Here is a 13,218-nt window from a genome sequence, read left to right as displayed (position 1 = left end):
GCTTATGTGAAAAGTCCGTTGTTAGACTCCTTTATAAAAGGCCTCGTACTAATTGGAGTTTGACTTTACTTATATGTTACATCGTTGTTTTTTAATCTGTCGATGTGGGACGTTGGTTTGTCTTCCAACAATACTTTTATCTAACCATAAACCACGAATCTTTGGCCTTCTCTCCAATGAAGCCTTGGCACCCAACATTGTCATCCCTTATTTGCCAAGTATTCTTGAGGTACTTTTTTATCGTCTTATATTGAAGGTTTTCCATACCAAATGTAGAGCCCATAACTAATGCTCTAGGTCTCTATTTCGACTTAGACTCTAATATCAATTGTTGAATTCTCCAAATCTAAACTATTTTTTATTAATATAATATTATTCGTTTTGGGTTTAAATAACCAAATTTGCATAAATTTGGTTTTGAACTCTTTTCCAAAAGGTTTTTTTTACTAAATTATAAATTAGAAACTTATATTCTAGTATAGAAATAGTTGATTGCACCACATTGTTATCAAGTGGGTAATCATATATAGTATGTAGATGAAAATAATTATAATAAGATAGTTTATAAACTAATCGAAGGACAAAGCAACAGCTAAAAGATATCGCGGGTAGGTATGTCTTACAAGCAAAATATACTTGCAAAAGTTATTGCAAGTAGCAAATAAACTACGTGTAATTAGTTAATTAAATATTAGTATGGACTAATACATCAGATAAAACAGCTTAACTATAAAGCCTTAATATATATAAGCTCTCTCTCCTATCACACTATTAAAATGTTACGGTCAACTTCCGTAGCTGTTGAAGAAAATTATGTCACGTATATTTTTTTTTTTTAATTGGAATCTTCTCGAGGAGGAACACATTGCGGTTTAGTATAGTAGATCATTACTCATAATTAGTATTATCGAATAAGAACAAATAGTGAAATTAATCATATTATAATTTCCCGATAGACACAACAAAACTAATTATTGCGAAGAAAAATATTAAACTTGTTAATGGTAGCTCAGATTTGGACCTTTTCCCATGTGCTTATAAATCCGTGGGCGCTTACACGTAAACACATCTCACAAAAACCAGTTTTTAGTGGTGTGTGAATGAATAATCAAGACTCGCATCTTATGTTTTTAGCGTTTGGGGTTCTAGTAGCAAGACGGCTACATAAATATTGATGATATGATCAATTGAAAATATTTGTAATTGACAAAGGCAACTTGTTATGCGATAAGGTTTATAGAATCACCATATTTCTCTGTTGAAAAGAACTGAATTGGTCCCCATACATGAGGTCATAGTGTGACTTTATATGGATTAATCGCAAATTTGAAAATTTGATGTAGTTTTCACGAAGACACAAAAGAGGATTTGTTTCTTTTCATAAAAAGAAGATAAGAATGTTATCTTCGACTTTAACTGAAAACACAACCCGCCACACATATATATATAGAGATGGCGTATGGACATGTTCATGTATTTGCGTTTTCAATAGTTGATAACACGGTACGTGTTAGTGTGTTACCATGTAGACATGTTGTTACGTATAGTAATCGGCCAGCAAAAAGTGTGCACCCATTTTTTTAATAGGAACTACCTCAAAATCTGCTAAATATTGTTTTTATACAAAGAATACGAAAAAATGTAAAGGCCAAATATCTTCCAAAATAAATGTTTCTTTCTCTTTACCCTAATCTAGAATTATAATCGTGCAACATAAATTTTAAAAACTCCAAGAAAACCCCTCCAAGTTGTATGTTAACCAATCTAATTATATAATCTTTTATACATTACAAACCGCCTAATTTACTAAAAGTATCGATTAAAAAAAACACTCTAGGCGGTGCTACAGAAACCACCTTAGATATGATTATATATTTCTCAAATGTGTATATTAATTAGCTTTTCTTCTTTTTAACAAAACAAAAAAAAAAAAGATCGGGTGGCGACATGCGAGATTCGCGGGTACCCAAAATGAAAATGAACAAAGTCAACCGTATGAGAAAAGTTGACTTATTCAAATTGATGACGTGGCATACAGCTTTACGGGGCCGTACCTTCACTTCCCTTCTCGGACATATCTTCTTTATGTTGTTTATCTTTTAGTTTAATGTTTTTTTTTTTGTTCTCGTACATCTACATACCCCATGACATATATAATAATTAGTTTAATATTTACAGTACTATTATAATGTCGATAAAATAGATGACAACTCTCTAACAAATATCGTCCTAACAAATCCTTCAACTTATATATATAAGATTAGTGTCTAATTTCATTGGTGGGTTTGTATAAATTATATAGGGGTTTTCTTGGAGTTTTTGTTCTCGTACATCTAAATTTTTGTTCTCGTACATCTAAATTTTTTTTTTTTTTTTTTTTTACGTAAAAAAAAAAAAAAAATATAGGGGCGGAGTCACTTTAGAGAGATAGTAGGGTCAAGTGACCTGTGTGTGTGACCCCTATAAAATTTGCAAATCTTTTGTTTGTATGTAATTTGTTGTGTGGTAAATTTGTTCTGGGTTGATTTCAGTGTCACGAGTTCAATTGCAATATATGACTCTTTGATTTATATCATCATTTGACTAATTTAGTTTGGTGTTTTGTTTCTTTCAAAGTAATCAATTAGTTACTTGCTCTCTTCGCATATGGTAATTTTATATAATTTGTTTTTAAAAGAATATAGTAGCTATCAACGTTTAGTTTCATGTTTTTATTTTTAATTACAATTTAGTATTTTTGTGCCAAAAAGTTGTCAAACTAAAACTTCAAAGCAAGCACTTTAGGATTAATCACTTTGAATTAAAATAATTCAGAGAGTGAAACAAAATTTTCAAATATGAAACATGAGCTTGTTTACATACTACATTAGATATGTTGAACATTATTATTAAAAAAACATATTTAGAATTTAAACCTTTTGATGAAAAAAAGAATTACATATAATCCTAATATACATCCTAAATATACTTTAAAATTTGGTATAACCAGAAAGTTAGGCATATATAGAGAGCCAAAAAGTAATTTGATAGTGATATATATACTCATTACTCAATACAAATACAAAAACAAAACAAAAAATCTAGAGAGAGAATTTCAAGTTTTCAACGCCAAGCTCTTTTTCTCTCTTATCATCCGTACATATCTTCAACTCCATCTCGATCTTCAACTCCGTTTCAATCTTCAACTCTCCCTCTCTCTCTATATATATATTCAATAACTTTATAAATCATATATAAATAGGATCTCGTTTCCTACTCTTTTATAACACACATCTTCATCACATAACATATCTTTCTCTCTTTCCTCGTCCTTCTCTCTTTTCGGGTTCTACTTTTGTTGTTGTTGTGTGTGTGTACATCTATACATGCACATACACATACACATACACATAGGAAGATATGATGGGTTACGAGCAGATGAATCAGATGACAATGACGACGACGTCTATGATGAAGAATTTCAATAAGAGGGGACTAAACAACATCACTCCACACAAGAAAATTACGAGGAGAAGTGTCTCCGCCATCGACGGTGGTGCAGCGGCAGCTGCGACGGATGGAGAAGGAGATCGCCGACAGATTCTCAAGACTCTCGATCTTAGTGGCATGTCCTTGGCTTCTCTCTCTGCCTCTTCTATCAACTTAGCTTCAATCTCCAAACTCGATCTCTCCAACAACAATATTCAGGTAAATATGTATATATATTTCTTCTGTCGGATCATATATGAATCTTGAATTTTCATCGTTGATAAATAAACAACAGATTTTAATTAGTGTATTGTGGAAATAAGAACTTGTTAAAAATAAATGGTTTTAATGTTACGAACTTGTTTAAAATTTCTTATGGAAATTAATAAGCCATTTTTCTTCATTAATATTTTAAAAGTTAGACCCTAATAACAACAAGTTGTGACCAATGAGGAATTGTTTGCTAAAGAAATAATTAGAAAGATTGTTTTATAGAAAATGAAGCTAGGAAACTTCCTCTTGCATATAATATATGAGTCGTTAGATATTAAATCAGAAAGGAAAAAATTGCTAAAGGATGAATGTGTGTGAACACATAAACTCCGTATTATTTTAGTAAACAGCCAAAATAACGTTGCTGGTCAATGTTGTATACCGTATTCCTTAATCTGTGATTTTCCTATTTTTGTTCCAGGAAAAGAAAACTTAATTAGATTTCTATTATCTATTACAAGACAAAAAAATGGTTACGGATAAAACAAGTTTTGCCAGAAACACAAGACAAAATTATATTTATCAGAAAATTTTAAAATCATGAAAACAAAAGTTTATTTTGGTCAACTCGAACCTTATAAAGCATATTCGTTTTTATTTTACTCAAACGTCGTCTGCGATGAATAAGCAATTGAGCCACAGGTGTTCTGTTTTCCTCGTTACATAGCTGTGTTGTATATATATAAATTATCAGTGAATAGCATTTAAATATCCATAAATACGAGTTGATCTTAACATTTTCTGTCCTCTTTCACTAGAATAGTAAAAGTAGTACGTATAATATTGTCTTCATATAAGAAAACTTTACCCTCGTCAAAAGATAAAATCGTGGATTCGTTAACTTAAACATGTTAAAAAATTTAGAAGCAAATCAAGAGAGATATTGTTAAATTAGGGTTTGTTACGGGATTTCAACTCAAAACCAATTGGCAATGAGGGGATTGGCCCTACTCCTTTATATATTACTTAAGGTCCCATCACATCTTCCGATGTGGGATCTTTTCTCCACACGCCCCCTCGAGATAATGGCTCTTTTAGTCATTAATCTCGACAGAATCCATCACGCCCCCTCGAGATAATGCTCTTCTAGCTATCTCGATAGAATTGGGCATTCTTTTGGGCCATCAATTAATAGGGTGATCGGGCCTCTATCCGGGCCGGATTAATTAATGGGTCAGCGTGTGTTCGTGCTCTGATACCATGTTAAATTAGGGTTTGTTACGGGCTTCCAACTCAAAACAAATTAGCAATGAGGGGATTGGCCCTAACCCTTTATATATTACTTAAGGTCCCATCACAGATATACAGTGGTATACTTTGAATTTGAATCATCTTATAACTTTATATATGTACGTGTGTATCGCTTAAAACTTAACTAAGATTGTTTACGTACTGATAAATTTAATTTCCCATGCAGAAAATTCCGGAATCTTTAGTAGCAAGAATGTTAAATTTGTCGGCATTGGATTTACACTCCAATCAGCTTAAAACTCTTCCAAACTCCATTGGATGTCTTTCAAAGCTTAAGTTTCTAAACGTCTCAGGAAACTATATCCAGTTTCTCCCTAAAACTATCGAAGATTGCCGGTAAGATTCCAAAAATTCTCTTATTATCTTATATTCCAAGTAACGTACGTACACACAACAAACGTACGCAACAAAAACGCGCAGATCTCTGGAAGAGCTGAACGCCAACTTCAACGAGCTTACGAGGCTCCCAGACGCAATAGGCTTTGAGCTAACCAATCTGACCAAGCTTTCCGTCAACTCGAACAAGATCGTCCAGTTACCACAATCCGTTAGCCACTTGACGTCGCTTCGTGTGCTCGACGCTAGGCTGAACCGACTTGGATCGCTCCCCGAGGATCTTGAGAACCTCGTGAACCTTCAGGTCCTTAACGTCAGCCAAAACTTCCAGCACTTGACGACGTTGCCTTACTCCGTTGGGCTGTTGATATCTCTCGTGGAGCTTGACGTTAGTTATAACGGAATTACAGTTTTACCAGACTCCCTCGGCTGTCTCCGCCGCATTCAGAAGCTCTCCGTCCAGGGCAATCCCCTCATCTCCCCGCCTTTTGAAGTGGTATGTACTTTTTCTTTCATAACAATTTTTACGTACGAAACTGTGATTAAGATAATACAAATTATATAATGATACATCATACATGTCATGATTTGATAATATAATCTCTTTTCTAGAACTAAATAGAATGCATTCAGAAAATGATAATATAATGTACAATAGTGTAACTTGTTTCACAAGCATTCTTATCTATAATTATGTGTAAATTAAGCAACGCAAATATGATTTTTGTACTAAACAAATCTATTGTGTCAATAGGTTTTGTATATAATATGTGTAAGCTAATTAAGCTCATTTGTTTAGTGAACTGCGTAATTAGCATGGTACAAGAAACTTGAGACACATGAATATATAAAATTAAAAGATAGTCTAAATATGATGATCTGTTACAACAGGTGGAACAAGGATTGGAAGCATTGAAGCAGTACATGAGCGAGAAGATGACCGAGTCTTATAAGAAAACTCCGACCAAGAAAAAGTCGTGGGGAATTGGTAAGCTCGTCAAGTACGGCCTGAGCTCTTCACCGGGGAGGAGAGCTAGCCGTGGAGGCGAGAGGGAAGGCTTCATCAACGTCTCTGATTACCGCCAAATCGACGGAATCGCCTCCCCGCGACATGTGTCCCTCTTCAACCCGCGACGCCTCTTGTCTCCACTCTCCGCCTATTTCTCTCCTCCAAGGTATTAATTAGCTTAGATGTGTGTTCTGTCTTTTTTTAATCTCCCACGTACGATTTCAAGCCGTCTCACTGTTACATACATGTAGTTTTAAACTGTTAATGTTCATTGTATGTTGTTTTCTGCATGCTTGGCGTGAGGTTAAAAATCGTTTTTTTTTTTTTGTGTATACGTTTTTTGTTCTGTCTGTATCATAGAATTTTTCGATGGCTTTACACTTTAAGTTCAATTTTGTTGAACACATTTGTGTATTGTGACATAGACACACTTATAGTGTAGTCCATGTATATAGTGGAAGATCGCATTTTGATAATATCAGTTCAGAGTGTTCTCCGCCTTTATTTGAGCCCATTTCTGAGAACTAATATGCCCCCAAACAAATTAATGGGCCTGAGTATTGACCTCGTTTGAATCTAGTTACAAAGATGATCGGAGGAGTTAGCAAACCGTCGAAGTGTTAAATCGCCGGAGATATGGTGTTATGAACGATATATAGGTTGAACTCGATAAATAGTGTGCGCTATCGGATAAAATAGCATGACCAAACTGACTTGTTATTACATCTAAATATCTAATAGCATTACTTAAATACATAGCTTATGTTATTTTCTCGAAACCAAGTCTATTTCAACCAATTCAGTTTACCGAAGTTTAAAAATATTACATAAGTTCAGCACGTATAATTTACTATCTATTGCAACAACTAGACAATGTCTGTTGCCAATACCAATCGCTTGAAATCTTAGATGGATCAAAATGTACTAATCCAGTGAAAGAACTTATTCAAACATAACACAGAGGTCTAAGGACATAACTCAAACTCATAGGAGTCTGAAAAACCAATGCAAGAACTTTGATTCACCAAAATCACGAACGAAAATTAACCTTTGTTTCCAGACTCCACCTTGTTGTCTCCTTCATCGCTTTCCATCTGAGGTAATCTCTGCAACCCAAAGTGACAAAAAACGAAATAATGGAACTGAATATCAGATCATCCCTCTCCGAGGATTTTTCTTAGAATTTACCATTAACATAAACAAATTTTCATCTCAGCTAGACATTTCGTCGAACACCTTACATGCGTTATATATAAAAAAAAGACAGCTTACAAGATCAGGCTTGTATATATTGTGAACGACGGAGGCTCCAGCGAGCAGAGAGGCTACAACGACGACGGTTGACCACGCTAGAGACGGTGTTCCCGTCGGCTTCTTCCCGCCAAATTTATTCATCTTTCGTCTCTCTTTTTTTCTCAATAGCTTTGGGCCAATCAGGAAACTAGTAACACTCTTGCCGCGCGCATACGTCACTTTGCCGATTCCATTTATACAAGTTGTTAAATAATTTAATTAATTATTACACTTAATAATTTTTTTTTGTTTACTCATTTAATAACATTGGTTTTATAATAAGCAAACAGATGAAAAGAAAAATTCATATCAGCTCAAGAATCAAACAACCATTTGCTCATTTATTTCTCTTCTCTTTTCTTTATACACAATTGTACATTGTGAAAAGAAAATGATACAGAGCTTGAGTAAAAAGATGAGGTATATAATATCTGTATGTGAGGTTTATGTACAGACAAGTATCTAAGTCCCTCCTCTATTCCTTTGACAAGTATGGGATCTTCATTTTATGTATCTCAACATTATGGTATAAGTGAGAACCCATTAAAACCACCTGAAAACAATAATCGCCAGTAGCAGGAGGGAGAATCCCATCGCCTGCAACATCAACAGATTTCATCATCATCTCCTCCTAAAACGCATTCAGTAAAGTGTTGGGAGTTCGAGAGAGAAAGGAGTGATTACAGTGATTGCTGAAGCAGCAAGGCCAGCTCTTTCTCTAGGATCCTTGCGGTAGTAGTTTCCGAAATAGAGAAATGTCGCATAGAACCACAAGAAAGGGAACAAAAAACCCAGCAGGAAGCTGTAATAGGAGAGATAGTAAGTAAACAAATCGGTTATAGTGAAGCTGCATTGACTTAACTCGAAGAAAAAAAACAATACTGTCTACTCACGAAAACCATCCGATTCCACAACCAAAGCATGGAAGAGGTTTGTCATACGCTCCACTTTCTACCTCGTCCACATCTTTTACAAGTGTATATCTTCCTTTCCCACAAACCACAGCATCTATCATACACAAAGCCAATGTCTCTTAGTTGACGGTGCAAACATGACAGTAGCGTACATCTTGAAAGAGTTTATCGAAATCGACTGAGAAATCGCTTGTAGTAAACGGCGATGGTACCTTTAAGTGCAGAGTAATATTTAGCAGCTGGTCTGACGAGACTGGCATGCTTATCACCAATGGCTTTTACCAGCTCCGCACTTGCATCTCCACGCTCTTTAACAGCTGCCAAATAATAGATAAATCAATAATTCCAAAGAGGTGAGAAAACTCATGAAACCTACTCCATTCATGGAAATGACTCAATGAGAAGGGACAATCAACTCAGTGGTGTTGTCTCATCCCAAGTCAAGACTGATAAACATGACACAATTGATTGTCTTGAAACTCACACACACTTACGGCTAAGTAAACTAAGTGATTTTGAGGAGTAATATATATGATCAGAGAAATACATAAGAGGGGAAAAAAGATGATTACTTTCCCCCATATGTGTTGTTTGGTAGACGAGCGTTGATGAATGTCAAATGTCTTTGCTTGTGCACAAGATCTTATAATTGCCTGAAAAAAAAAACAAAACAACAGTATGAATAAATTTCATAAAGGAAGCCAGCCATAGAGGTGGATCTTAGTCAAACAAAAAAAAAACTAGGAACTAGAGGTGAGTTTTAGCTAAAATGAACACAGCAAATCAGACAAAGGAGAAATCCTCATCAGCGAAAACAGGACCATGATAGAAAAAAGAAGAAGGTAAGATTATCCTCTCTATATCGACTACAAATAGCAATTGGAGTCGATTCAGGCGTTCAATTCATCACGAACCGGAGCGGAGATCGTCCGGGAGAAAACCAAAAAAAAAAAAAAGACAACGGAGGTAATAAAAATAACTCACCGGATTATAATATTCTAGAGGAAGAATTGGAGAAGAGATTGATTGCAAGAGAAGGAGAGGGGGAGATGAAGAGAGTCGTCGTGCTTCGTCTTCTTCTGCTTCTGCTGCAGCTGCTGCTTGTTCAACTTCGTCTCGTCAGCGTGTTAAATGCGTAAAGAGCGGAAGAAGAAAGAGAAAATTTTTAAGTATTTTTTCCCCTTTTTGCTTAATAAATTTAATATTCAAATGAATTTAAACCAAACTCCATTAATTTCTTTCTTCCCAACTTTATTCTTTTTAATGAGTATTTTTGTATTAGTTTTGATTTTATAGCCAAACATCTCTATTTCACTAATTACACTAATCATCCTATTAACGTTTAAAAAATTGTTCTGACTAAAATATATACAGTAAAACCTCTATAAATTAATAATGTTGAGACCATGAAAATCTATTAATTTATAGAGGTATTAATTTATCGATAAATTAATAATTATTAATTTATAGAGATATTTTCCTAATTTGAAAGTTTTTTCAGAAAAATATTTAAAAATGAGATTTAATCATGATAATTAGTATTTTATATAATCAATTACAAAGAAAATAATAATTATTATGTATTGAAAGAGAATGCTAACAATTTTTGATATAGTAAAATATTAGAAATAAACTCTAACAAAAACTAATGTGTCTATATATACATATATTTTGAAAAATTTACCTAATTATTAATTTATAATATTACTGGGACCATATATTTACAAAGGATTTTCAAAAAAATTATTATCTTATTAATTTATCGAAATATGTCTAAAATTACATTGGTCCCAACTTGGGACCGGAGAAATTTATTAATTTATAGAGATTATTAATTTATCGAGTATTAATTTATAGAGGTTTTACTGTATTGAATCTGTCTATATAACTATTTTTAAATGTTAACTATTTTAATAAAATAACGAAATAGATTAAAAAAAAAGTTTGACCAAATAAAGAGGTTAAAATATAAATGTTAAAGTCTAGTCCCACTGGACACCACTTACACATACCAACACTTCACATATATATCATTTTAGTGGATTTCTTCCATCCATGTGGTGTTTATCTACTGATTATGACATTTTTCATTTGATTTTGGTATCGAGTATGCCCATTTAATTACTACTACTACTTATTCAAATCAAGATGCTTTAATTAATCAAAAAAAGGAAAAAAAAACCACACTTACTTCACATTCAAAAATAAAAAAAGAAGACCATTCGTCGGAGAAAATTTATCACAAGATTATAAAATATAATTAAAACCGTACTTTTAATAATTATGAACTTCTTCTTAATGTGAACACATAAATAAGTGGGGAGGTTAGAGAATGCAATAATGATTTTGATTCCAAAATAAAGGAAGAAACTTTGTTGACAATAAATACAAAATATGGAAGAAGATTCAAAGAGGAGAGAGTAGCGATGATGAGTCAAGGAGAAGTCAACTACCATAAAGTCTTCGTCTTCTTCTTCTTCATTCTCATCAGCTACACGACGTCCACTGTTCGTCATTCCTCTCATCTTTATCTCTAACCTTGTGTGTCTGTGTGTTTATCTGCTACTAGTGTTTCATCTCCCTCCAACCAGACAACATGAACAGAGGCAGCTTGAGCCCTAACCCCATCTCTCTCCCTCCTCCTGAGCAGTCCATCTCCAAATTCTTGTAACTCTCTCTCTCTCTCTCTCTGGATCCTTTTTTATGTTAATTTCAGGGCATTACTCTGTTTTTATTCTTCAGATCCTGCCCTTTGAATTTTAGGATTTCTGGTTAGGATTTTAACTTTTACATCAAATTGGTGAATCAGAAGAGTTCACTGTTCTCTGTTTATAGGTTTCACTAGACTATGGTCATTGTTGTTATTCTAAAGTTCGGAAATTTGGATAGAACACAGAGTGGAACATTCAAGGATGGAGACCTTAGAGTTAATAAAGATGGAATCCAGATCGTGTCTCAGTCTGAACCTGGAGCTGTAAGAACCAAAGGATATGCTTCTTGAATCTGAGATTCTCTCACTCTCCTCTCTTACATTTTATATATCTATGAGTGAATTGGATGTTTTCTTGGGTTCGCAGCCACCTCCTATTGAGCCATTGGACAACAACCAACTGAGTATGGCAGATCTGGAAGTGATCAAAGTCATTGGCAAAGGAAACAGTGGTAATGTCCAGTTGGTGAAACACAAACTCACTCAACAGTTTTTCGCTCTTAAGGTTCGGTTCGATTATGTTTTGGTGTTTGCATTAAATCTATGTTGCTTCTTCTTTAGGAGTGTTTTCTTCTTCTCTCAGGCTGAACAAAAGATTCATAATATATATGTTTCAGGTCATTCCAGTGAACACAGAAGAATCAACCTGTAAAGCCATTTCTCAGGAGCTGAGGATAAACTTGAGCTCTCAATGTCCATATCTAGTCTCATGTTACCAGTCTTTCTACCATAACGGTCTCGTTTCAATCATACTGGAGTTCATGGATGGTGGATCCCTTGAAGACTTGTTAAAGAAAGTCGAAAAAGTTCCTGAGAACATGCTCGCTGCCATCTGCAAGCGAGTACTCTACGCAAAATCTTAAAACATCTCTACCGGTTTCTCTTTATTAAGAAAACACATAACTAAGCTCTTACTTCTCTATCATAAGCAGGTGCTACGAGGTCTATGCTATATTCACCATGACAGGCGAATCATTCACCGGGATTTAAAGCCTTCAAACTTGCTAATCAATCATAGAGGTGAAGTCAAGATCACAGACTTTGGTGTCAGCAAGATCTTGACAAGTACGAGCAGTCAAGCTAATTCTTTCGTGGGCACATACCCCTATATGTCTGTAAGTCTCCTCCATTCACCTCTTAACACTCCATATACGCACAGATTCAGTTTCCAGACTTATATGAACTACGGTATTATCATGGTTTGCAGCCAGAGAGAATCAGCGGAAAGTCGTACAGTAGCAAGAGCGATATTTGGAGCCTAGGACTTGTTTTACTCGAATGTGCAACAGGTAAATTCCCGTATACTCCTCTAGAACATAAGAAGGGATGGAGAAGCGTGTATGAGCTGGTGGACGCCATTGTTGAAACTGCACCCCCTACTGCACCTCCCCATCTGTTTTCTCAAGAGTTTTGCTCCTTCATCTCGCAATGGTAAGACAATTTCTTCGAACCGTTTCATCATGTCATTCTTATTTTCTGTAATGACGAGTAGGGCATTTGAAATTATGCTTTAAACTTGTGTAGTGTGCAAAAAGATCCAAGAGACAGGAAATCAGCAGAGGAGCTCCTGGTGCGTAATCTTATAAAGACTCTTGTGTCTTTCTTCTAATAATGTCTAATGTCTCGGACCACTTTTAACGACCCTTTTTGTTGCAATTTCTGGTGAATAGGCACACAAGTTCGTGAATATGTTTGAAGATACAAATCTCTCCGCTTACTTTACCGACGCAGGATCTTTGATTCCCCCACTTGCTAACTAGAACTGAGTTTGAGCAATCTTTTGACCACCAAGTTCCAGTTTATATCCACTAGAATAGATCTTATGAAACACAAATATTCGACATGTTATGACCCTTTATAAAAGACTAATCTACAAAATTCGATTTACTTGTGTACTACTTTTCAGATCACTATTACATACATATCTATAATTTGTGTTTTGAACAGTAATATATCTTTCAATT

General features: G+C 34.6%; 4 protein-coding genes across 6 annotated transcripts; 2 read left to right on the top strand and 2 right to left on the bottom strand.

Annotated features, from left to right (window-relative positions):
- Positions 1-3,103: 3,103 nt before the first annotated feature.
- On the top strand, positions 3,104-6,813 carry LOC17880181 (plant intracellular Ras-group-related LRR protein 8). Its single transcript, XM_006283844.2, has 4 exons — positions 3,104-3,687; positions 5,159-5,328; positions 5,413-5,824; positions 6,220-6,813. The coding sequence occupies exons 1-4, from the start codon at positions 3,400-3,402 to the stop codon at positions 6,508-6,510; spliced, it is 1,161 nt and encodes a 386-aa protein (XP_006283906.1). The 5' UTR covers positions 3,104-3,399; the 3' UTR covers positions 6,511-6,813.
- Positions 6,814-7,100: 287 nt separating this feature from the next.
- On the bottom strand, positions 7,101-7,790 carry LOC17878775. Its single transcript, XM_006284814.2, has 2 exons — positions 7,610-7,790; positions 7,101-7,443 (listed from the first exon to the last, which is right to left on the bottom strand). The coding sequence occupies exons 1-2, from the start codon at positions 7,730-7,732 to the stop codon at positions 7,381-7,383; spliced, it is 186 nt and encodes a 61-aa protein (XP_006284876.2). The 5' UTR covers positions 7,733-7,790; the 3' UTR covers positions 7,101-7,380.
- A 154-nt stretch (positions 7,791-7,944) lies between these two features.
- LOC17879221 lies at positions 7,945-9,679 on the bottom strand. The gene is made up of 6 exons (XM_006284680.2): positions 9,529-9,679; positions 9,117-9,197; positions 8,757-8,861; positions 8,524-8,638; positions 8,315-8,432; positions 7,945-8,227 (listed from the first exon to the last, which is right to left on the bottom strand). Exons 2-6 carry the CDS (start codon positions 9,124-9,126, stop codon positions 8,174-8,176), a joined length of 402 nt encoding a protein of 133 aa, XP_006284742.1. The 5' UTR covers positions 9,127-9,197; positions 9,529-9,679; the 3' UTR covers positions 7,945-8,173.
- A 1,261-nt stretch (positions 9,680-10,940) lies between these two features.
- Positions 10,941-13,200, top strand: LOC17877379 (mitogen-activated protein kinase kinase 1). 3 transcript variants are annotated; one of them, XM_023778198.1, is made up of 8 exons: positions 10,941-11,051; positions 11,441-11,518; positions 11,622-11,759; positions 11,872-12,096; positions 12,187-12,369; positions 12,462-12,685; positions 12,779-12,824; positions 12,925-13,200. In XM_023778198.1, the coding sequence occupies exons 1-8, from the start codon at positions 10,971-10,973 to the stop codon at positions 13,012-13,014; spliced, it is 1,065 nt and encodes a 354-aa protein (XP_023633966.1). In that variant the 5' UTR covers positions 10,941-10,970; the 3' UTR covers positions 13,015-13,200. The 3 variants fall into 3 exon arrangements, with proteins under 3 accessions (XP_023633966.1, XP_023633964.1, XP_023633965.1); XM_023778196.1 differs by having other exon boundaries at positions 10,941-11,211; positions 11,434-11,518; XM_023778197.1 differs by lacking the exon at positions 10,941-11,051 and adding an exon at positions 11,125-11,211 and having other exon boundaries at positions 11,380-11,518.
- Positions 13,201-13,218: the final 18 nt, after the last annotated feature.

The sequence above is a fragment of the Capsella rubella genome, unplaced genomic scaffold (assembly GCF_000375325.1).
Source record: "Capsella rubella cultivar Monte Gargano unplaced genomic scaffold, Caprub1_0 scaffold_7, whole genome shotgun sequence".
In the NCBI taxonomy this organism is placed as follows: Eukaryota; Viridiplantae; Streptophyta; class Magnoliopsida; order Brassicales; family Brassicaceae; genus Capsella; species Capsella rubella.
Note: the sequence above shows the minus strand (reverse complement) of the source record. Positions and strands in the feature narration are given on the sequence as shown.

Coding starts and splice junctions, on each gene's coding strand:
- LOC17877379 (XM_023778198.1), top strand. CDS start 10,971: ATGATGAGTCAAGGAGAAGTCAACTACCATAAAGTCTTCGTCTTCTTC. Junction 11,052..11,440: donor TCAGCTACACGACGTCCACT/GTTCGTCATTCC, acceptor GATAGAACACAG/AGTGGAACATTCAAGGATGG. Junction 12,825..12,924: donor AATCAGCAGAGGAGCTCCTG/GTGCGTAATCTT, acceptor TCTGGTGAATAG/GCACACAAGTTCGTGAATAT.
- LOC17878775 (XM_006284814.2), bottom strand. CDS start 7,732: ATGAATAAATTTGGCGGGAAGAAGCCGACGGGAACACCGTCTCTAGCG. Junction 7,444..7,609: donor ATATATACAAGCCTGATCTT/GTAAGCTGTCTT, acceptor TTTGGGTTGCAG/AGATTACCTCAGATGGAAAG.
- LOC17880181 (XM_006283844.2), top strand. CDS start 3,400: ATGATGGGTTACGAGCAGATGAATCAGATGACAATGACGACGACGTCT. Junction 5,329..5,412: donor AAAACTATCGAAGATTGCCG/GTAAGATTCCAA, acceptor AAAAACGCGCAG/ATCTCTGGAAGAGCTGAACG. Junction 5,825..6,219: donor TCTCCCCGCCTTTTGAAGTG/GTATGTACTTTT, acceptor CTGTTACAACAG/GTGGAACAAGGATTGGAAGC.
- LOC17879221 (XM_006284680.2), bottom strand. Junction 8,639..8,756: donor ATATTACTCTGCACTTAAAG/GTACCATCGCCG, acceptor TGTGTATGATAG/ATGCTGTGGTTTGTGGGAAA. Junction 8,433..8,523: donor TGTGGAATCGGATGGTTTTC/GTGAGTAGACAG, acceptor CTCCTATTACAG/CTTCCTGCTGGGTTTTTTGT.